This window comes from Falco naumanni, chromosome Z (assembly GCF_017639655.2).
Source record: "Falco naumanni isolate bFalNau1 chromosome Z, bFalNau1.pat, whole genome shotgun sequence".
In the NCBI taxonomy this organism is placed as follows: Eukaryota; Metazoa; Chordata; class Aves; order Falconiformes; family Falconidae; genus Falco; species Falco naumanni.
The window spans coordinates 55,078,047-55,102,910 of NC_054080.1; the positions used below are offsets into that span (position 1 = coordinate 55,078,047).

The 24,864-nt window shown below is 38.1% G+C and overlaps 1 protein-coding gene across 2 annotated transcripts in view; it reads right to left on the reverse strand.

The window, feature by feature from the left end:
• Positions 1–24,864, reverse strand: part of KDM4C (lysine demethylase 4C) — a 299,915-nt gene that overhangs the window by 231,424 nt on the left and 43,627 nt on the right. For both annotated transcript variants that reach the window (XM_040579749.1, XM_040579748.1), the window contains exon 6: positions 15,739–15,788. In XM_040579749.1, coding sequence (XP_040435683.1) covers positions 15,739–15,788 — 50 coding nt within the window. The remainder of the gene's footprint in view (positions 1–15,738; positions 15,789–24,864) is intronic.

Genomic DNA, 24,864 nt, shown 5'->3' on the forward strand with positions numbered 1-24,864 from the left:
AAAGAGAGCATCCCACCAATTATGGTTTCCATCCTGTTCTACCTTTTTAAAACTTTCTTGATCCCCTCTACATCATGATGGATCATAAGAAGAGTTTCATGTCCCTTTTCTTTGGTTTCTTTCAGTATACGTTGTAAAATCTGCATGTTTTAATAGTTCTTTTATTCTGCTTATATTTAGTCCTATGGGGGTAGGAATTATCATCTGTGATAGGGTAAAGTTAGATGTAAAATTACAGATACAGTAATTTGAATATTGTGCAGTCTCCTTTACTTCCCCATCTACAGTTATTGTGTTACACTTAGTTCTCAAACATGCACATCCCTTCCCTGCATATATAATTACTGTTTTCAAGTTTGCATTTGGTCTGGCCTCGAAATGACATATTTTCTGAACAAGTATCCTGAGCCATTACAGTATTGCTTTCACAGAGGAAGCCCTGCTGTTCTCGCATAATACAAGATTATAAATCTACTGTTTGCCACTTGTCGCCTATCTTTCTGGCCCGTGTTCTATGTTCAAAAGGGTACAGGAGCACCCCATTATGGTTTGTTGTGGTGCTCTTCCCATATAGTGGATCCACAACCGCCCAGGTTCACTTACTTGCCACCCACATTGTTCCCATTTGTCCGAGTAAATTTGAGTTTCAGTTCTTTTTTATCTGGGGTTACTCTCCACGAAGTTGCAGGGGCTTTCTTGATCCGGGTATGGTGAATCCAAGAATTCTGTCCCTCAACCTTGATTGCGGTGTAGGTGGTGAGTAGGACTTGAAAAGGTTCGGTCCACTGTGGTTCCAGGGTTTTATCTGCAACACACTTAACGTATACATAGTCCCCTGGTTGTATATCGTGAACAGGTCCATCCAGACCCCTACTGCGTGTTCCCATCACATGCTTCTCAATTCTTATTAATTGTTTGTTTAGTGCCACCATATAGGAAGTCATTGTTTCTTCACCAATCTGTGAAGACGTCCCCTTTTGTACCCCATAGGGTTGTCCATATAAAATTTCAAATGGGCTAAGCCCCTCTTTTGCTCTTGGTCTAGTTCGAATTTGTGTAAGAGCTAATGGCAAAGACTGGGGCCAAGTTAGATTTGTTTCTTGACCTAGCTTGACAATCTGTTGTTTGATTAGATGATTCATCTTTTCCACCTGGCCACTTGATTGTGGTCGGTATGGGGTATGTAATTGCCAATCTATTCCTAGATGGTGGCTGATCTGTTGCACTATTCTGGACACAAAAAGTGGTCCTCTATCCGAGGACATTACCGCTGGGACTCCAAACCTAGATATTATCTCTTAGAGCAGTATTTTGGTCACTTCCCGGGCTTTAGCAGTTCTGCACGGGAAGGCTTCTGGCCAACCTGAAAAGGTATCTGTTAGTACCAATAAATATCGATACCCCCCTTTTTTAGGAAGTTCCGAGAAATCAATCTGCCAATGTTGCCCTGGAACATTTCCTTTCCCAATTTTTCCCAACTTTGGCCCCTTGGTAATCTTAGGATTAGTCTGGAGACAAAGATCACATTGTTGGGTTACTTGTCTAATAGTAGTATACGAGTTTCGTGCTATTATGTTTTTAGTGAGATCCTTATATAGAGCTTCTGCCCCCCAGTGCCTTTTTCTATGTTCTTCCCGAACTACTGACCATACCATGTAGGAAGGAATCACTATTCTCCCATGTGAGATTACAGCCCACCCTTCCTCATTATATGATCCTTTAGGTCAGAAATCAGTTTGCGATCTTCTTTAGTATAGTCTGGTTTACCTTCTAGAGATATTTGTCCATCGGGTATTAGCGCACCCTCTACCTTGATTGCTTTTCTGGCTGCCTGTTTTGCTTCCCTGTCCGCCAGTTCATTTCCTCTTTCTAATTCTGTGCTCACTTTCTGGTGTGCCTTGATGTGCATAATTGCCACCCTTTCAGGAAGCTGGACCGCATTTAGGAGTTTCAAAATTTCTTCCGCATGTTTGATGATTTTTCCTTGGGAGTTTAACAGTCCCCTTTCTTTCCATATTGCTCCATGAGCATGTACCACTCCAAAGGCATATTTAGAATCAGTCCAAATATTTATAGGTTTTCCCTGAGCTCTCTCCAGAGCTCGAGTAAGGGCTATGATTTCAGCCTTCTGTGCCGAAGTGTCAGCTGGTAGCGGTCCCGATTCTATCACTTCTTCAGAGGTTGTAACAGCATATCCGGAATGTCGCTTTCCATTCAGCATATAGCTGCTCCCATCCGTGAACCAATGTTCAGCTCCATTAATAGGAACATCCTTGAGATCTAGAATAAGTGGCTTCGATTGTTTCTAGACAGTCATGATCGACTGATTCGCCAACATTCCCATTAAGAAATGAGGCCGGATTGACGATGTTTGTAGTCACGATCTCAACATCTTGTTCCACCATTATGGCCTGGTATTTTAGGAATCTCTGTGGGGAGAGCCAATGCCCCCCTTTTGTTTCAAGGACTGCAGACACTGTGTGGGATACTAAGACAGTCATTTTCTGGCCCAATGTAAACTTCCGGGCCTCCTGGATGTTTAGGATGACAGCTGCTACTGCTCTCAGGCAACCAGGCCACCCTTTTGCAGTGGCATCCAGCTGTTTAGAGAAGTACGCCACTGCCCGTCTGTATGGTCCCAAATCTTGTGCCAGTATTCCTAATGCCATTCCCTGTTTCTCATGGGAAAATAGGAAAAATGGCTTACTCACATCAGGAAGTCCTAGTGCTGGTGCCGACATTAAGGCTTTCTTCAGTTCATGGAAAGCTCTGTCTGATTCAGCATCCCACTGAAGATCCTTCTGATTAGCTGCTATCAGGGAATATAATGGTTTAACAAGCAAGCCATAATTACATATCCAAAGCCTGCACCATCCTGTCATTCCCAGAAATGTCTGCAGTTCCTTTACAGTTCGTGGTCGGGGGGCTTGGCATATGGCTTCTTTTCGGGCCTTCCCTAGGACCCGTTGTCCGGCACTGATCTCGTACCCTAGGTATGTGACTTGTTGTAACACCACCTGTGCCTTCTTCTTAGAAACCCGATATCCTTGTAGTCCCAGAAAGTTCAGCAGGCTCACAGTCCAAATAATACAAGATTCTTCGGTTCTGGTTGCAATAAGAAGATCGTCTACATATTGTAACACTTTCCCTTCTCCTGGTGGTGGTTCCCATAACTCCAAATCCTTTGCTAATTGGTTTCCAAAAATTGTGGGGCTATTTTTAAACCCCTGTGGCAACACCGTCCATGTGAGCTGGGTCTTTCGACCGCTTCTGGGATTTTCCCATTCAAAAGCAAAAATTCTTTGGCTGGCTTCATGGAGAGGGAGGCAAAAGAAGGCATCTTTTAAGTCTAAAACTGTGAACCAAGCTAGGTCAGGTGTCAGGGTGGTTAGTAAGGTATAGGGGTTAGCTACTACAGGATACAGATCCTCTGTTATTTTGTTAATGGCCCTTAAATCTTGAACTATCCTATAAGACCCATCAGGTTTTTTAACTGGGAGGATAGATGTGTTAAATTCTGACTCACATTCTTTTAGTAGTTTTAATTCTATGAATCGCTCTATATTTGGACGAATTCCTTCCCTATCTTCCCTTTTTAGTGGGTATTGTTTAATTCTTATCGCACCCTGTCCTTCCTTTAATTTTACTATAACAGGTGATGCATTCTTGGCACGTCCCGGTATGTCAATTGCCCATACTCCGGGATATACCTGATCAATAATTCTGGTATTAATTTCCCTTTTTATAGGAGTACTGGCCAAAGATAGGCTCATAACCTGTATGTATTGATGATCATTTACCTCCAGAGTAACTTCCCCTTTTTAAATTTGATTGTTGCCTCCAATTGTTCTAATAAGTCCCTACCAAGAAGGGCCTTTGGAGAATTTGGCATTCTTGTTTGTTTTCTTAGTTTGTACTTTAAAGGTTTCAGGATGTTTTCCTGGTGGCCAGCAGCTCCCACAACTGTAACAAATAATTATTTTTTACTGAAGTTCAACAAATAAGTTGGTTTCGTATTCACTAAAATTCCACCTCATACCCATTCCCTGCCCTAAAGGGCAGTTATGGGTCCTGTTGTACTGCAAATGCTGCAGCAATTGGGGTGACATTGTCAGGTCCTTCTGCTCAATTGTCAGCAACAGCAATCCCCTCCTCCCCACCATCAGGAGGATTCGGGGCAGGAGATGCTGTTCCTGCTCTGCAGGTTACACAGGCCTGCCTCTGCAGCAGCATTTCTGTTTTAACTCTTTCTTACCCTGAATGCAAATCTGCTACTTGTTGCTTTAAGTCTGTGTTATTACATATCAGCCTTCGCAGGCAAATAGCAAACACCCTGCCGTGCATCCAGCATGACTCAGCCGCACCTTCGAGGGGGTACGGGGGTTTGTACAAACTCACCCCAATACTTTAACACTTTCACAAGGTCTTTGATTCTCCACCCACCTCAGGTTTTACATACATTAGTACAAGTTTTTATATCTTACAACGTGTTTCATTCTGGTTGCTCCACAGAAGGAACTGCAACCTGAGCTTTTTAACACAAAAATTTCAACAAGAACATCTTCCTAGTTTAGGTCTCAGTTTTTTTTTTCCCATCCTTTTCTAGAGCCATAATCAAAGATCAGGTGATGTTAATCCCGCACTCTTTCTAGTGCTAGTACCATAGGATCCCGAGGGGGTACTAATCCACAGTCCTTTTGCCACTCGGGTTTGTCCTGGAGGACAAAGAACATGTCTGCATATGATACTTTGTCCCATTTTCCCTCTCTTCTCAGAAACAACATTAATCGCAGGAGAGTGTTATAATCTAACGTTCCTCCCTCCTGAGGCCATTTCGCATCACTCCCCAATTTATACAATACAAAGGCCACCATTGATTACAATATTTAATCAATTTCCTTCTATTTTCGGTACCACCATGCCCTACGATATCACTCCAATGTTTTAATATACAACCCAAAGGCGATTTTTCACAGGGCTTACTCCTTCCATTTCCCATTTTGCAATTTTAATCACTTTTTCTCCGGCCGCCTTAGCCACCCAAGGTCGGAAACACGGATAGAGCTCCTTACTTGTTTTGCACTCAAACGCGCGTCTCAAGCACTCTTGCACTCACACTCAGTCAAAATAATTAAGCTATACACGGAAAATCAAAATGCGCATCTCAATCACACCATTCACACTCTCCGGGCAGCCCGCAGTCACACAAGCAGTATGTTATACGGTACCATGCACTTATGTACAACTTTTAGGAACACTGACAGTTCACAAAGTATGCATTTCAATGAACAATTGCCAAAAAACAAACAGCAAACAAAAACCCAAATTTTTCCTGGTCTTAAGTAGAGTGTTAAGTTTTCCGCTATTTGCCACGAATTACCAGAATATTATTTTTCAACATACATTTCATAACTCCAAGTTTTGAACATGTAACAAGACAACACATAGAACAAACAAGACACAGAGCGCTATTTCAGTTGTTATATTCTAGGAATTCCCCAATCCTTAAGACAACCCAATGGAAGTTTTTAGCTTCCCCCTTTTTTCCTACGCAAAAGTTTCCCTTTTACTTTTGCTAAGAGGTCCCTCTTGTTCCTGTGAGATTCCGCCTTATTCCGTCCCGCCCCCCGCTTTCCGTCACGAGGCCTCCGGGCTTTTAGGAATGGCAGTAACCTCGGGTTTGCTCGATCTGCCCTCAAGATCGCTAGCGGCCACCCCTTGGTCAGCAAACCCCCTCCCAAGGTACCTTTCCTCCTGGGGACTACGCTGCGCGCCGGACGTCTCCGTGCGTCTCACCAGCCGCCCCGTTACTGAACATACCGTTTTATCCGCGGATCCAGGGGTTCTTTTCTGCTCCCGGGTGAACAGCTGAGAAGAGGAGGCTCCTCCGAGGAAATCTCCCGGGGCGCGCCTAGGAGCGTCCGCTCCGCAGCTGGTCCCTCAGCCGAGCAGAAATCCTCCTGCCTGGCTCGCCAAAACTGACGTGCGGAATTAGACTCTATAACTCGAAAGTTATAAAGTAGGTATGTTTATTGCGCGCAGATGCACGGGGGATCGCTCCTCCACAAGCGTGCATACCCGAAGTGACGAACCATCCCACATTTATACAATGAAGCAAATGAATATTCAATTAGCGCCTATACATATTTGTTACCTAAACCCCGCTTCGTATGTTAATTAGCTTATCAGTCCGTTTCCTGGAATGTGGTGGTCTTGCAGGTTTGTAGGTGAGTCATGTTCTTGTGACCATCCCATCTTCTCCAGCAAGGAGACTTAGCACTCCCTCCCTCTAGATAGCATTTGAATGTCTCTCATCTTCTCTCATTCTCTTTTAAATAGCCCCTTTGTTAGAGAAAGAAGGGCAGGCGTCTCCCCGTCTCCCCTTTGTTAGAGGAAGAGGGGCAGGCGTCTCCTCAAAAACTGTAGTTGTCTCCTCAGAGCTGTGTGCCTGTGTGACCAGACACCGCACCCATGACTAGTCACCATACCCACATTCCTTGAGCAGACATATACAATCACAGTTGGTGTTAAGCGTCCCCATTTCACACTATTTCTCCATATCAATCTGACGTGCGGAATTAGACTCTATAACTCGAAAGTTATAAAGTAGGTATGTTTATTGCGCGCAGATGCACGGGGGATCGCTCCTCCACAAGCGTGCATACCCGAAGTGACGAACCATCCCACATTTATACAATGAAGCAAATGAATATTCAATTAGCGCCTATACATATTTGTTACCTAAACCCCGCTTCGTATGTTAATTAGCTTATCAGTCCGTTTCCTGGAATGTGGTGGTCTTGCAGGTTTGTAGGTGAGTCATGTTCTTGTGACCATCCCATCTTCTCCAGCAAGGAGACTTAGCACTCCCTCCCTCTAGATAGCATTTGAATGTCTCTCATCTTCTCTCATTCTCTTTTAAATAGCCCCTTTGTTAGAGAAAGAAGGGCAGGCGTCTCCCCGTCTCCCCTTTGTTAGAGGAAGAGGGGCAGGCGTCTCCTCAAAAACTGTAGTTGTCTCCTCAGAGCTGTGTGCCTGTGTGACCAGACACCGCACCCATGACTAGTCACCATACCCACATTCCTTGAGCAGACATATACAATCACAGTTGGTGTTAAGCGTCCCCATTTCACACTATTTCTCCATATCACTAGGAACCCTGCTAAGATGCCCTGAGATCAAATTTTATTCAAATGTACCATTCTTTCTTTTTTTCCCCTCACCAACAGGCACAGAATTCTTCACTCTTTTGGAATTTCAAATAATGTTATGTTTCAAATTATAGTGCTTGGTAGGTACAGCTTTATCATTACATGCTTAATTGTCTTTTAGTCGGTGAAGCCAAAACAAACTAGCCCACAACTAGTGGGCTCCAGCAAATAAATTTCAACTACTTTGTCAGAATTAATGCCTATAACATAATGATAATAAACATAACTTGGAATCTGCAGCTTATGAGCTTCAAGAAATCTGTCTTGAGCAGCACAATCATAGAAATACACTGGAACATACCACAAAAAAAAGTGATTGAAAGTGATACTTGAGACTGAGGAAATAACGGGTATGAGAAGTAGCAAAAACCTTAATTTCTAAAAACGGAGACTCTGACTGAGGTTTTATCCCTGAGAAAACAAATGTTTTACCGAATTCTGCTACTGAAATATGCTTAATTAGCTCAATACACAATGATCCAAAACTTAAGCTATACGCTAAAGCTCCAAGAGATGAGGAATAGTTGTGACAACTCCAGCCAGAAGGCAAGCTTATTGCTGAATTCTAAGAAAGCTGCAAACAACACAGAACAGCAGAACACAACCTGCTCAAAATCTGTTAAGGGAAATTTACTGGAGAACATTTGTTGTGGTTACAGATCCCTCACAGTGAAATCAAAGTGCAGCCTACACAATCTGTACCACTATAAAATATCTTTTAACTCTGTCAAAGTCTACACTTACACACACTCAAATTTTCCAGTCTCATTCACCACCATTTTCCCAAAAGCACTCCCCTTCAATAAACAAGGGAAGAAAGGAAAGCAGTATTTCCTCATTACAAGACTGTTTATCAGAAGGTCTTTTGTTCTGCCCAGGCTGAAGTTAAGGTCACACAAGCTTTTCTTTCAGGAAAGAAGATCCCTGAGGAGGAACCAGTTAGCATATGTAAAAAATACCTAATAGCACATTGAATAGGGGACATTGCATTAGAAATACCACAAGACCCTTACAAATATATTAAATGTAGGCATATTGAAGAGATGCCTGCGACACACGAGAACCATTCTCAAATACCAAGCTGATGTTAAAATTAACAAACTCCAGGATCATCAACTAATCCTGGATATTTAATGAAATCCCACATACAAAAGAAAAAACTGAAATCTGTCTAGACTGTTAACTACCATTCAAGCTCCGTACTACATTCATGCTTTTATGACACACACAAACTCTTAATCCATTAACACTAATCCATTAACTCTAAATCAGTTCTACAAAAGCAGGTAATTTGTGGGAACTTGCATGCAACCCCTGTTTCTCAGATGATCTCTCGAGATGCGGCAGACATCTTCTACACCTAGTTACATATAGCCATCTATACCCTACTTAACTGCTTGGAAATGATACACAGACACAAAATGACAATTCAAAACAATTATTTCATAGGAGCTGATGAGCAAGATTCAAAATCAGTGTAAAACAGAATTAGGTTGCCCATTGATTTATGTTCATGAGAAAAAGACTGTCCAGTTAAATTCTTCAATCCATGATTTAAAGAAACACTAACAACATCTAGAGCAGAATTAAGAGTAGTCTACAAAGTATGTACGTGATTCAGCACTTGGTGGCCAAATGTTTGGGTGTAAGCACATGAACTACAGGTAGAGTATATCTGTCCACCAAACTGTAAGTCCCACCCCGGCTTTTTAAAAACCTTATCCAGTTAACACAAGCAACAACAGCAAAGAATACGTGAAAACATGGGCTTGAGACTGTGTTAACAACCAAAACATGCTCTCAGAAGAATCTACATACATATTCTGACAGATAATAAAGCCCAAAATAAGAAAATCTTACACAAGGTAAGCAACATTATCTGTACTAAAAAAATAAAACTTAATTCTTGAGCTACAGTCTTATCGCTGGGCTGGTAAAGACATACCCTTTGTCAATGCTATTCCACCTCAGCAGAAAATGACATTTCCATACAATTCCTGGGTTTTATGATCCATACCTTAGGTACAGGTCAAAGCCTTCTCATCTTTGGGAGAAGCTGTGAGCAGTGGGCACTAAGCAGATTCCTAGCTGTGTCTGAGGAAGACAGGATTTCCACACAAAGGACACTGCTGCACTGAGAGTCTTTAAAGTGTACACGAAATAGTTCAGGGATAAAGAACATCGTAAAATAAGCTCAACTCTACAAATTACTGAGGGACAGTGAGCACTGATATCTGGAAGGCTCTTTTTCTTTTTCACTCTGAGTATCATTCTTGCATATCTCACACAGTTCATACCACATGACTGTATCACACCACAACTATCATTCACGCAAACTAAAGTGAATTGTGTTCCATTCCCTGGTTAATTACTGTACTCAAAAGATGTGGAACACTTGTCTATGATACTAAGAATGTGTCCATAGTGTTTTCAATTCAACTGTTCTGCCACAATCATACACGGACAAATTACAATAAACTACAGAAGAGTAATCCTACAGTTCTGTTGACTTAATAGCCCGTCGCCCTGTTATTACCTTGTATGATCAAAGATATCACAATTTGGCCAATAATAAACCATTATTTAAGCACACTACATAAAATCATATTCCTAGGGAACTTTCATATCAAATTCTGATCAGTTAATGAATGAGGCTAGACTTCCTATCCTTTTCTACACTTGCATACTCCAGTCTTCACCTGAAATTTTACAGTAAAGGGGCTATATGTTGAGTTTATTAATATTAATTGAAAATATAAATATAAAATATGAAAAAAATAAATTTTGTAAGTTTAATATAAACTTACAACATAAGAAAGAGAACACGCTAAACTGCAAATATCTTTAATGTAATTTAACTTTAATGTAATTTAAAAAAATAAAATAAATTAATGCAATTAAGCTCTACGTTACAGCAATTTTTTACATATGTAGATCTTCATTTAATGGACTTAAAACATGCAAAATATTAATCAGAATTCAATGATCTGTATTCTTGGAACACAGGCAGAGATGAAAGGAGGACTGACTTGTCTAGTCCTTTCATTTTCAGATTTTACTTTGGTAGGAATAAATACAAACTTTATATAATTTATTTAAATTCATTTCCAGCAATTTGAACTAATTTGATTTAAAATTCTGTATTGCACATAAAATAAATTAGCAGGCTGAGTTTGTGTGACAACAATCCTCACAAAGAAGCAGTGGCAATTTGTGTACTATACGAAGCACAGACTACAAAAGCAGCTGTGAAATATGTTGTTATACACAGATAAATACGTTACAGCCTTAAGTTTAGTATCTCCAAGATGCAACCTTCCTAACTTAACCCATGTAACTATCAAGACAAAGTTCAATTCTTTAGCCACTCAAGTTTTCACATTCAAGGCCCTTGGAAGTTATGACAGTTCTATATCTAGTTTCATTTCAACAACTATTTACACTTGTTTTCATACATAACAGGTAATGATTTTGGCATTAAATGAATTAATTGATACTATACACCATACAAAGTTTTTATAACACCTCTCCACATTCACAATATAGTATACTTTAGTTTCTTCTTTAACATAACTGAACACCACAGATGTCATCTCCCCTCTAAAACAGTTTCTGTGATTAAATCACCTATTCAAGGATCTTGAAAATCCTTCAAACTGTAAATTCTGATTTGCCACTCTGCTTCTATTCTTTTTATTTTCTAACCCATTTTGTGAAACAAAGAATCCTTAAGAATACCATGGTACTACAGATTAACATAACAAGTATAGAAACTGCAGCTAACAGCTCACTTGAGATTTTTATTACATTTACATCTATATAAAATTGAAAAAAACCTACATAAATAAGAAAGCAGCTGAAGGGCAAATTCAAATTGTTGTCTTTATTAGATGCAAGTCTAATGTCTTTCAGATAAAGTATCTGTAGGTGCCACAGTCAATCAAGACTTCAATGGAAAGCAAAAATGAAAGCATTCATGCACAAAAGGTGTGTGGAAATTGCAATGTGCAGACAAAATAATGGAAAATATTCTAGCCTTCCTTTAATTTTATGTATCAACTTCTGCCTTGACTTAGACAACCTGTCACATTTAATACATTATTTTATTATTTTAATTATTTAGGAGTATTTGATTACTTCAGTAGGCACCTGGTCATCAGAGCTAACCTTCTTGAATAAACTACTTATTTTTTTTCTTCAGATGTTGTACTTATGCAAAAATGATTAAAAATATTTTCAATGCACATGTAATTAAGCATGAAGGTCTCATTTACACTATATCTTATTATTGTTTACTATTAAGTGACTTGCAACTATGCACCTTGCTTTACATTTTCATTTTTTTAAGATACCTGACTACAAAACTCTGACTGTATATTAGCAGGCAGCAGTTGCAAAGTAGAAGATCACAGAGGTCTTAACCTCCACAGCACAGAAATAATCAAAATAATTAGTTTCCAAAAACAAACAAAGAAACAAAGAAACGCACCAAAACCGAATGTGTAAGTCCAATTGAGCATAAACCCATAATCTTTATTCTTAAGAGCTACTGCATCATCTTCTACATTCCATTCTAAGCTATTAGCTGGACCAAAACTATCATGGAAACACCATACTCACAGAAAAACATCACAGAAGACATAGTCAAATACTAAAAACTTAGAAAATGCCAGAGAGGGTTGTCTGTGAAACTAACTCTACTATCTTATATTGCTGTTACAATAAAAATATTATGAGTATTTAGTTTTTCTACAAAAATCCAGTTTCATTCATTGAATATAATGGAATAAACAACTATCTGAAATTTTATCTTCACTGTTTAGTATCTGATTCTATGTTTTATTTGCTATTTACTATTCAAAACATTGTTCTGAAACAAAAATAATTGTTTTGATCATACATAATTTGTCAAGGAAAGTAGTTTTCCATTCACCACATTTTTTTTTAATTGGACTAACATACAATTAGTAGCAGTAGTAGACAAGTTGCTTCCATGCAGATGTGCACAGATCAAGGCTGAGTGACATGCCTACGCAATTTCTTTAAATATAGCGATCAGTAAAGATCAAGGAGAAGCCAGATGCCTTTCTGTACTACCTTCTTCCAGCAGTTCTCGACCTAAGAACCATTACACTCGCTGAGATTGAAGTAGCAAATCCCGTTTAGCCTGTTGTCCAATTCCGACTCTGGCATTTGGACACTAAGACACTGTTCCCCCAGTCTAACTCCTGGCTTCTGACCAAGTGCTTTTGTGGAGCTTTCCACTTCTCCCCATGCATTACATCCCATACCTCTTACTGTATTAGGCCAACATTATCAGCAATAAGAGGTCTAGAGCACTTCAGGCCACAGTTTTCTAACATACTTTCTTAAACTATATAAGTTCACATTAAGTGACTTCAAAAGTTCTCAGGTAGCAAAGCATGCATCTTCAAAAGTTACCTACTTCCTGATTTTGTACAGGTTACTCCAATTACCTGGGGAAATTAGGGTATCTCCATGAAAATTGTGAAGGTTGTTTTAGCTCACAGCGAACAATTCCATGCCTCAATGCCACACCTCAATGCCACTTAATTTTTAGGAGTGAGCAAGTGTTGCTGAAACTGCCCATTCTCTTCCCTCCATCTCAAATAAAGTTTTGACACACAGTCATTACAGAATGTTTAAACCCAAATAGCTTTAAAACACTGCACAGCTACAATCCATCAATATGAAATCTATAATAAATGCCAGAGCAACCATACCACATCAAATGAAAACTCTATCTACCCAAAGATCTCTTTCCCAGTGAATGTCAAAAGTGGATGTACTGAGAAATGTCTAAATACAGCATGAAATCTTTGCTTCCTCTGAGTAACGTAGTACCAACAAGTTGCTGCTCCAAGAATTCCAAAGGCAGATGCAGTTCCTACACTCCTCTAACAGATTTCTTTGCTAGTGTTGTCCAGTTTCCCCCCTTAATCCATGCAAAATTTTAGAATCCACCATGGACAGTGAGGAGTTCATGCTGTCAAAGGAGTCAGCTCCTCCTGTTTGTGTTTCGAACCTGGTAAGACTTTTCAAGTCTCCGGCTGTAATGGAAGACCCAGTGAACACTCTTTAGTCACTTTTTCCATGCTAAGTCATGACAGGTCTTTATCACACACCCCCTCCCTTCATTTGATACTCTCAGATTGAAAAGTTAGAGCTTACTAACAATTATTAAAATAAAAAGGCAAAATTTTCACCAGTCCTAGTGTCCCTCTCTGAAACTTTTCTGATTTTCTATTCGTATGACTCCTTGCTCATTTCCTGTAGATCCTAAAAAATAGCATTGAATGATTCTACCATATGTCAGTGTTACTTGCCCAGTCTACAACATGTATCAATTTCTTTGCCAGTAAAAAACAAAAGCTTCAAGGTAAGCATATACTTCATGAGTTGGAGACAGAATCTGGAAAGCAAAAAAAATGAGTGACAGCTTTACCAACTGAAACAATGGGAAACTTAGGAATAATAAACGTAATTATCCCGGCTGAAATCCATCTTTCTGAGACATGTTTTTAGGTCTGCAAGTTCACAGGTCCTGACTTTCACATATCAGTGATACCTACCATCTTACTATTCTCAACAGCAGTTTAAAAATAGGTCAGAAAAAGTCATGCACCTATATGCACAGAAAATGTGTATGAAAAGAAAATGCACAAAAATCTTCAGAATATGGTCCTGATACACTGTAGTGGATTTGCATGGCACGGTTTTGGTAATGGGGGGTGCTACAGGGGTGGCTTCTGTGAGAAGCTGCTAGAAGCATCCCCCACATCCAACAGAGCCAATGCCAGCCAGGTCCAAGATGGACCCACCGCTGGGCAAGGCAGAGCCCATCAGAAACAGTGGCAGTGCCTCTGTGGAAAAAAAAAAACTGCAACAGGAGAGAGGAGTGAGAACATGGGAGAACAACAGCTCTGCAGACACCAAGGTCAGTGAAGAAGGAGGGAAAGGAGGTGCTCCAGGCACCCAAGCAGAGATTCCCCAGCATGGTGAGGCAGGCTGTGCCCCTGCAGCCCATGGAGGTCCATGGTGGAGCAGGTCTCCACCTGCAGCCCATGGAGGACCCCACGCCAGACCAGATGGAGGCCTGAAAAAGGCTGTGACCTCGTGGGCAGCCCACACTGAAGCTGGTTTGCTGGAAGGACTTGTGACCCCATGGGGGACCCGTGCTGGAGCAGTCTGTGACTGAAGGACAGCACCCTGTGGGAGGGACCCGAGCTGGAGCAGTGTGTGGAAAACGGCAGCCCATAGGAGGACTCACACTGGAGAAGCACATGGAAGCGCATGGTCCCATGGGAGGGACCCCACGCTGGAGCAGGGGAGAGTATGAGGAAGAAAGAGCAGTAGAAACAACGTATGATGAACTGCCTACAGCCCCCATTACCCATCCCCTGTGCTGCTGCAGGGCAAGAGATAGAGCAATCGGGAGTCAAGCTCAGGAAAAAGGGAGAGGTGCAGGGAAGGTGTTTTTTCTGATTTGAACAGTAATAAATTAAACTAATTTTCCCCAAGTCGTGTCTGTTTTGCCCATGACAGGAACTGCTAAGTGATCTCCCTGTCCTTCTCTCGATCCACAAGCCTTTTTTTATATTTCCTCTCCCTGTCTGGTTGAGGAGCAGAGTCATAGAGCATCATTGGTGGGCACCTGGCATTCAGCCAGGGTCAAACCACCACATACACAATATCTAATTACCAGCTTTCAATAGGTATAAAGCATGGGCTGCCACACCAAGAAACATGTCTATTCTAGTTTTCAGAAGTTGCACTCTTAATTTATAAACAAAAACAGAAATAAAGTGTTACTGAAAATAAAGAAAATTACTATGTGAGAAGAATTTTCCTATAGCCTAGTGATTTTTGTCCCTTAGATCTAAACCTTACACCAACATCTGCTCCTTTTCAATAGATGTTCCTCACAGTTCTGGGGGCAAAAGCCAGTACATGCTTTGGCTAAACTGGATTTATATACCTGCTTACTGGCCAGCAGGCTGCTACAAAATAAGACGTAGTCTTGGTACATGTTGTCTGCTTCCCCTCTTCCCAGAGGTATTAACCAGGCTCACATCCTCTACCCAGCCATTAACTTTCATGAAAATTCTGGAGACTCAGCTGTCTTCAATACTTTTATCTTTGCATCACATTTGGCTAAGAAGATTCAAAAGTTATCAAGATGCTATGACAAGAAGAAGCATGGGCACAGAGGAGACAAAGATACTAGCAATGAAAAGCTAATAAACAAGAAAATACTAAGCCTTGCTTTCCTAACATAAATATGTCAGTACAAAATAAACTTCTAAAAGAAAAAAAAATATTTTGTTTCTTAAGAATTCCTCAGAGTACTAGAAAGTGTTCCTTGTTTGCAATCATACCACTGATTGATAAAAGTCACATAACATCAAGTAATAAAACACAGTAAGGTGAGTCAAGGGCAATGTTTTCCACTCTGCTGGAGGTTTGTCCTTCAAACATCTTCATATGGATATATTGAAGATATTACCTTGAGCTAGTCTTTCAAGCCGTTTCCCATGCTCTGGAGGAACAGCATACCTAAAATTCATATAAAGAAAAGGATGAAATGCTTAAAGACATAACTACTACAAAAGCCATGATTCATGTATGATAAATGTCTAAAAATACAGAAGCCAAAAATATTAAAGCCTGAAAAATTACGCAATAAAAATATACCAATTTATCAGGAAAAAATACAGAGGGTTTTTTTGAGAAAAATATTTTAGCTTATTTCTAGTTTAAACATTATAATATGTAGTTCAAGAATGATATATTCAGTTTAAAACCATGCATATTGACAGTATTTGATATGAACACACCAGTCCAGTTAAAAAAAAACACATTTACTTTCATTTTGCAAATGAAACAAAAACAGATAAAATAAGTCTAATTTATATAGGTTTAATTTGTTTGACTTCTACTATGCTTCACAAGACACAAGAGTTCAACAGAAAAACATAAGCATTAAACACCTCTATTTTTTCCTATAACCAATGCTGTGGAATAAAGAGGTTACTTGTCTTTGTAAAATCATTACAGTTAGCATTAAAAATTATTTAATGAATCCACTTTCTTTAAAGAAATGTACATATCTTGGAATCACTCTGTTCTTACAATACATTATTTTTTAAAGATTCCATATGCTATCTGGAATGAGTCAGTAACAGCCCAAAAGAACTGGAATTAACCTCATGTTATTTTTAATGTTTCTTTCTGCTTTTATGAACACTGTTATTCACATGTTCATAGATATACTGTATGTATTAATTAGGCTTCATTATTGACTGTAACAGCTTCAATATAACAGGCTTTTGTTTCCGTCTAAAGTTGCAACAGCATTAGATTCACTCTTCTCCATAAAAAAATACAGCTCACAAAAGGAGAAAATGCATATTCAGTGGTAGAACATAGTCCAAATCCATGTTTTCAAACTAAGTCAACATACTGCCTTTTTCTTTTACTACACTCTAAGCACAAGTTTCATTAACGTGCCCTGACAATTTACTCAGAATAACAAGAGAAGGACCCCAGGCCCCCCATTTTGCACAAGAAATAAACAGCCCCCTACCTCAAGGTCTCATTTGCACACACACAACTTTACTCTATTACAACTGAAACTCCTACCTAGAGGCAAGACCCTCCCAGCACAAAAGTCAATGCTCTAAGCTGACCTGTAGCAAAATACGCCTACTGACAACACGCTACAAATGATATTAAACAAAGACTTTCAGCTTAACTCTGCTCAACGTCTACAGTCTTAATCAGAATTTCAGTCTTACAAAACTGAAATTTCTCTCCACTTGTACTTCAAAAGTGTTTGTGCCTCTTCTCCACTCTGTATTACACATACATCAGTGTATACAAAGTAATCTAAACTATAGGTTTGCATCTTTCACAGACCAGTGGAGACAAATGCTATGTACAGCATTCTATACTGTGCCGCATGTCATTAAATACACAACTCCATAAAGTAAAACATGATCAGACAGCATTTATATCTAATGAAACCTTCAAAACTAGAGACTTTGCTTTACACCTGTCTCTAACTGGACTGCTATTCTTCATAAAGAGTTACTCTTCCAACAGCACATGTTACTACAGTTTTTTGATAAGCCGCAGCCACATCCTTCCATTTGTACATGTAAATATGTAAGTACTTATCACTATTATAAAAATGCAAAACAGGACAATGAGATCTCTCTTGGAAAGTTAAAATGGGACGCAGTTTAGCTGGGCTATAGCTGTTTATTTAGCTATAATAAAATTCTCAAGCAATAATTCATTCAATGCAAGCTAGTGCTTTTCATCATTGTCTTCATTTGGGGTCTGTGGTAACTTCTACTCCTCAATTTCTTTCCACTGTTGCCACTGCTCTTTCCTCACAGCTAAGAAAAGGACAAAGGAAAGGAGACCATCTTTAGACTATCAGACATGAGAAGCCCCAAAGTTGATCTCCAGGCCCTTCAGGGTTCAATCCTACCACAATGTCTTAGAAAACTGAGCTTTTTTTAACACATACGCACTTGCCTTGGCTATCAGTCAAATAACAGTGACACGAGTCTTAGTTGTGTAAGATCCCTGCACTAACTGGTACAGAACACAAAACATAAACTCCCAAACTCAGGTCACTAGGAGAAAAAAGCATTCACTCTTAGTCTCAATAGTTAGCTCATATGAGAACTTCAGCAGTGTTAAAAGCTTCTGGAAAAATATTTTTCATCATCTTGTGTCCAGCTTCCTTTTGGCTACATTATCAAACAGCCACTAACGTTTGTTTTACTTCCCACACTTTAAGGTCAGCCTTCTTAAAAAGAAAGATGTAATGGTCATTAAATGCTAAATCACCAAAAAGGCAAAGAGAATGTTTCTCAGATAACAAGCAAAGAAATGGACAAAAAAAGAAGAGATAAAACGGGAAATGTTGATGCTAACTACATTTTAATTTTGTTAGTTCAGGAAGACGTAGTAATTATGAAAAGAGAGACAAAAGCTGAAAAGTCAGTGTTCATTGCTAGTCATACTACAAAGACAGAAAAATTTATAGTACATATACTTCTCAAGTATTGTTCAAAAATATCTTCTGAAATACATAATTAATTGCCCTGATAGTGGCAACAAGATAACTACAAATAAGTAATAAACATTAAATCTAAGCCATTAACTTTGTTTATGAAGACAATATATATGTTATCAAGATTAATCCTACCACAGAATTTCTTAGTGTACTTCAAATAAGATAATAACTCCTCTGCCTCTTTTTTTTTTTTTTTTAATTATAAATAGAATCTCAGTCTTGGACAATAACATTCACCGTTTCTTCGTGAACTAGTGACAATGCAAGTTCCTGGTTCTACCTATAATCTTCAAAACCCCAGCAGAGGCAATAACAGACAGTAGTCTGTCCAACAGCAGTTATCACTCAGTCCTGTCTTTAGCTCAGAAAACATGGTTGGTGACAATTAGGACAGCTGACTTCATGAAATGAAAAAACAATGTTCTGGGAACTTAGCTGAAAATAACAATTCACAACCTGCTTATTTTTAGTAAATATTTTCATTACTATTTGATTTGATTTTATACTGAGATGCAAAACCTAAATACCCTTTGAGTTACTTTTACCTTTACAGTTTCTGTTCTATGAGAATGAATTTATTTTTTCAACAACTGCTAGTTCATTACAGTAAAATACAAGTTTCACCTTGCATGGCAAACAAAGAGAATCCAGTAACAGGAAAAAATAAAATATGGATTTTAGTCAAGTTTAATTAGGAATGTTTGGATGTTGCACAGAGATGCAGCCATATAATAACATGGTTTAAAAAATGCTTCCTCTCCTTTCATTTTCCTTTAAGCCCAAACTGGAATCTTTAGTACAACTCTACTTGAAGTTATTAACAAAAAGCATGTGGACCACAGATGAAAGTGCTTAACTCAAAAGAAAACACAGAACAAAATTACAGGGTTCAAAAGGAGAAATAACTAATAAACATTTCAGAAGACATAAGGCAAAGTAATATTGTACCTCCACAGAAGTATCAACTATTTCTAATTTCCTTTTGAGAGATTGTTGCAGAAACATTAGACAAAACAAAATAATTCTGCTGTATAAAAAGTGCTTATGGAACACTGGACTAAAAACACTTCTATGAACTGTCAACAAGTATTTTGAAATCATGCCAGGAGCATGATTTCTTGTACATTTCTAACCCTTTCCCTGGTTACAGTATGATATAACCATTTGATTCTTTTGATAATGACTGTAGGCCATGAAAAACAAACCACTTAAAGCTCCTGCATATTCAAAAAGCAAACTAAGAAGGTTTAATTTCTATACAGATATCAAAATGAGACTGAAGGAAAGGAGGAAAAAGTTCCAAAATGAATTTTGATCAGAAATACCATTATATTAATGTAATGCCAGGGTAGAATACAGGAAAGCAGCCGAGTTGAAAAGCTAGGCTTTATATTTATTTTCTTATTCAATCATCTTTGCCTCTTTCCCATATCTGCATACTGCAACTGTTAAAAAGTCAAGCTTTCCAGTCTTAATTTGGAAAAGCTCATTTTAGCTCAGCTACTGGTAAAAACATTGTATATAACTTGGGATTACATGTTTGTAATAGTGCTCCTGGGCCTGTCCGTGACATTATCATGCATAAAAATTTCAAAATCCCCCTCTTTTTAGATCTGCCTACTGGCTAGATTTGACAGTTCTCCAATTCAACACGCTTGCTCTAACACTATTATGAAGCATCTAGTTTCACCCATCTACAGTATGCAGAACCTCAGGGCTTAATTCAGGCTTCTGAAATACTTCCTAGAATGAGCAGCCCAGAAGTTAAGCATGGTATCATAGCTCATTACTTTAAGGCTCTTTGCTAAACCAAGTTTTCATAAAACAGATTTCCTATTTATCTATAGTTGCTTGTCAATTTATAGTAATGAACATATTATTTAAGTAATTCTAGCATTGCTTCACGATCAGAAGCAATTCACCACATAGATTGATTAGCTGTAACTTCTACAAGGTCAGGAATAAAATAAATAAATAAATAAAATTGAGATATGAGAATTTTTACAGTAGACACTACCAAAGCTTCTTACAAAGATCGGACTGAAACAAAACACTTTCAGCCCACAGCTACTAAGTCCTTCAAGAATAATGCAACAAGTATCTGTACATTTTTAATCATAAAACCCCTGTAAGAGCAAGGAAGAAATGATCAACTGTATTTTTGCTCCATTCTGAAATGTCCTCCTGGGCCTTCTCAAGAAAAATGTCCAAGTAGTGAGAAAATATATCACAAACCAATCAGAATTTCTGTAATAACTTCACAGAAGTAGCAAATAATCTGAACTATAATGTCAGTAAAATTAAATAAATGCAATTGTATGTGATTAAAATGTTTTCACATTATTAAGAATGTTGATTGGTATTAATTACTGAAAATCATTGCTATTTATATTAATAAGTATATTATAAATATTAATACATTAATTGAATCCATACTTTCATAATTTAGCATTGAAGCTTCTCTTTTTGTAACCTCAAGTTAAAAAACTACTATCTTGTTTTTAAAATACTGATATAAGAGTATTTACTTTAGAAAAATTAACTGCAGCATAACATTAAGTATTACAGTTGTGTTTTATGAAACAAAATTTTAGATAGAACTTTTGAAAGCATCCTTCATAATCTACTATTGCAGCTAAAAATAAATACGGTGATCCCATTTTTCATCTGCATCTGAATTAGGTCTTCCATTTCTCTTTATTCCACTGTACAGACTTGGTGTGTACTTACGAGTCTCTCTTTCACCTTTAATTAACCACAGAAACATGACTGTAGGTTGGCCATGACTAATATCCACTTAGCATTAAGTACTGTTTAAATAAACTTCAATAAATAAATCAGACTTTAGCCAAGATTCTTACTAATGCATTTTTCAGCAGCACTGCTTCAGAATTTCAAATTTTTTCAGCAAGACCTACACAAACTATCAAAACTAAGTGTTCTTCAACCATCAGCATCCACCATAAATCTAGAAAAAGCTTCTATCACCAAGCTTGTTCCAACATGAAAATCAAGACATATTCAAGTTGGAAATTAAATCAAACTACTCCCTCAGGGAAACTGCATTAGAAAGAGGAAAAAGGACAATTTGTCTTCATTGGCTGCAAAGAATGCCAAAAATCCTAAGTACCTGCAACGTGCTCTGTGAATTGAATAGCTGTAATTGTATGACAGCCAAGGACATCCCACCAGAATGAGTCACATGCTTTTAGTTTAGTCTATGTGTTTCCACAGAAGGTGAATTTTGCTTTCATAGCAAGAAAAGCAGTGGAGCTAAATGATAATAATAGATACATGAATATAAAGATCTCAGAATTCTTTTTCTTTTTCCAAGGACCTCATATCGTCACTCCCAAGATGGAAAATGCAAGCTGTAATAGCATCACAGAATGATGACTATGTGGTGACAAGTCCCTAGTTTCCAAGAACAGAAAATAAAACCTGTATTTTTCCTTATTAAGAAAAAAAACCTAAGGTTAACTAGTAAAATAGATTTCCTGTAAGTCAGCACAAAATTCTATGGGTCAGCACAAAATTATATGAACTGTTAGTCATATTCTGATTTTCACAGCTGACCTGCCTTGCATTCCTCTAATGTTCAGGACAAACCCCCCCACCCAAAAAAAAAAAGAAAAATCAACGCAAACAACAACAACAACAAAAAAAGCAAAGGGGGGGGGGGGGGGGGGCAGGCAGCGGGGTGAAGTTCAACAGATGGGGTCTCTTGACCTCGAAAGCATTTCAGGTTATTAATACATGTAATAACCTTCAAAATTTTAATAAAATGAAAATAAATTTCCATCTATGAATGAACATAAAAACACAGTCATTGAGCTTGCACAGTAAAATGTATTAAAGACAAAAAACTATACAATTATAACACAATTTTACTGGAACAACCAATACGAATATAAAAATTTAGTCAGATTTCTTAAATCTGGTCTTTCTGTCTATGTCTCAGGAAGTAATTATGCAAATCTGCACCACATGAATAACATTTTTCTAGTCATCATTGCAAAGAAGTTGTGTTTTTTACTACAGAATCTTTACTACAGTAGCTCTGCTTAGCTCTCCTGAAACTACAAAGCTGAAATATGAAGTAGTCTGTTCCTTCCATCACTAAAAGCATCAAAACCCACAGATCAGCAGACAAGGTAGTTCAGGAGATTGTTCATTAGCTTTTGAAAACTTCCTTCTCTAACCTATACACTTCAGTTAGAAAATAAATGGCCACATATATTGTAGACTTACAGCTTATGCAAAATAAACAGTATTTAGGTATTCCAGTACCTAAATGGCTGACAGCAAATGTAACAGTGCAAAACCCAGTGAAAAAATAACAACCCAAAAACTTCTGGTCAAAGAAAAGAACGTAGCTTCTTCTTGACCTTCAAAGTGAGAGCTGAAAGTTATTTATCAGACTGATCTTGTTGCTGCACTTGAATGGGGGAAGGTAAGGTCCTCTTTTTCTCTAATTCTATATTTTCAAGAGCTTTATATTTCTCAGAATACAGATTAAGAAAACTGTACCTCATAGCTAAAAACATGTAAGTAGACACAAACTAGAAAGAACTAGCAGCACAAATGGTTGCAAATGAATTGCAACTTTACCCACAGGTTTGTGAGTCTTAAAAGCTTAATTCAGTATTGGTTTTCAAGTCAACCTATATATTAGAAAAGTAACTTCAAGCACCATCTTCTTTAACATTCAATATCACAGAACGATAGAAAAGTTTAGGCTGGAAGGGACCTGAACGTCACCTAGCCCAGCCTCCTGGTCAACATATGGCTAACTTCAAAGACAGATCAGTTTGTGCAGGCAACATACAGTTAAACTTTGAAAATTTCCAAAGATTAAGACTCAGCAGCCTCCCTAATTAACCTGTTACAACATCACTGTGAATTACTTTTTCCTTCTATCAAACTGAAATGCTCCTTTTTGCAAGTTGTGATTATTGCTACCTTTCCTTTGTTATGTCAGTGCATCACTGAGAAGAGTTTGGCTCCATTTTCTCTACAATCTCCCTTACCACAGATTACAAGCCCAGAACATACAACTTTTACAGAAAAATTCCTAAGGCATCTACAAACAAGTACAAGTCAGCTCACAAGACATTTGTTTGTGCAAACACTTAATGATTTGCCCCTAAGGACTGCAGAAAACCTCTCTCCTTACTTTGTCTATAGGCTTCTTAATATTTCACATAAGAGTCCTCTTAGGATAATCCATACCGTAAGAACAGAAAAGTGAATTTCCAGATTAAAAACAAAAAGCTCTGACAATCCAGAAAAGTTTAGCAGTTCTCATGACAGTATTCCACATGGCTGGAAAAAACCCACAGTAACATTTTCAGAGATGCTAGACATTTGGGCTATAAAGAAATGAATTATTTAAATAAGCATGAAGCTTCTTCAAGGAAAACCTTTACAGATACTTCACTGACCAACCCCATTAAGGGCATCAGCAGAGGGGAAAAAAAATATATCTATATAGGTATATATCAGAAGCACTGTTACAAAACATGCATTCACATTATCCACAGTTAGTAATGAGGGAGCCAAGAGAAAAATATTCAAGTTCCAATATCTATCAATACTCTAAACAAGGAACATAAGTGTATAGTTTTGGTTTCTTGAGTGGGCTTTTTTGAGAATAAAAAATTAAATTCATTCTATCCCATAGCCTATCTTGCAGAATAGAAGTCCATCTTGACTGGCAGTTACCATCATCAATAAATGAATGTAAAGCCTAACAGAAAATTCCAAATATATTTAAACATTAAAGTAGTATTCTCTTTTCTGCCTTTCTGGTGACTTCACAGACCCTACGCTTCATTTTACAAACTGCATCTTTCAAATCAAAGAAGTGGGTTGGATTGTTGTGTCACTTGTATTGCTTTTTGTGCAACTGGGTAATTGGTTACTCAGTACTGCCGAAATTTCTAAGTGTAGGCAGTACATAAATCTGAATCCACTTAATTTTAACACATGCATAGTATCATGACAACTATAGATGGAAGAAAAACTGGTGATCCTTGTCAGGTGCTCAGTTAACTGGTATGTTTTACAAGTGGGGCAACTTTTACAACAGTATTATTCAAAGTACGAACATAAAAACACATCAAAAAAGAAGAATCATTGCTTTATGATACAAAACCTACCCACCCAAGCAAGATGGTCATCAGACAAGCAGCCTCTTGTATTCACCCAAATATTCTCATCTCACTGACAAGAAACAGAATGCGAACTATTGTGTTCCATTCTTCCATAGCCAGGTACATGTACAGGTAATGGATAACACCATCAGCTGCAAGCTAATTCTGTGTGATGCTAAATACTTAACCAAACTACTTCTCCCAAAGCCTATGTTATATATTGACAGAGGAACAACAGCTGAGTATTTTTCCTGCTAATTACTATTTTAAAAATTCCAAAGCTACAAACTCATAAAATGTTGTTACAAGTAAACTTACAGATTTTTCTCAATGAACTTAATTCACTGGCTTCACAGCTGGTAACAGGCAATTTGTAACCTCCACA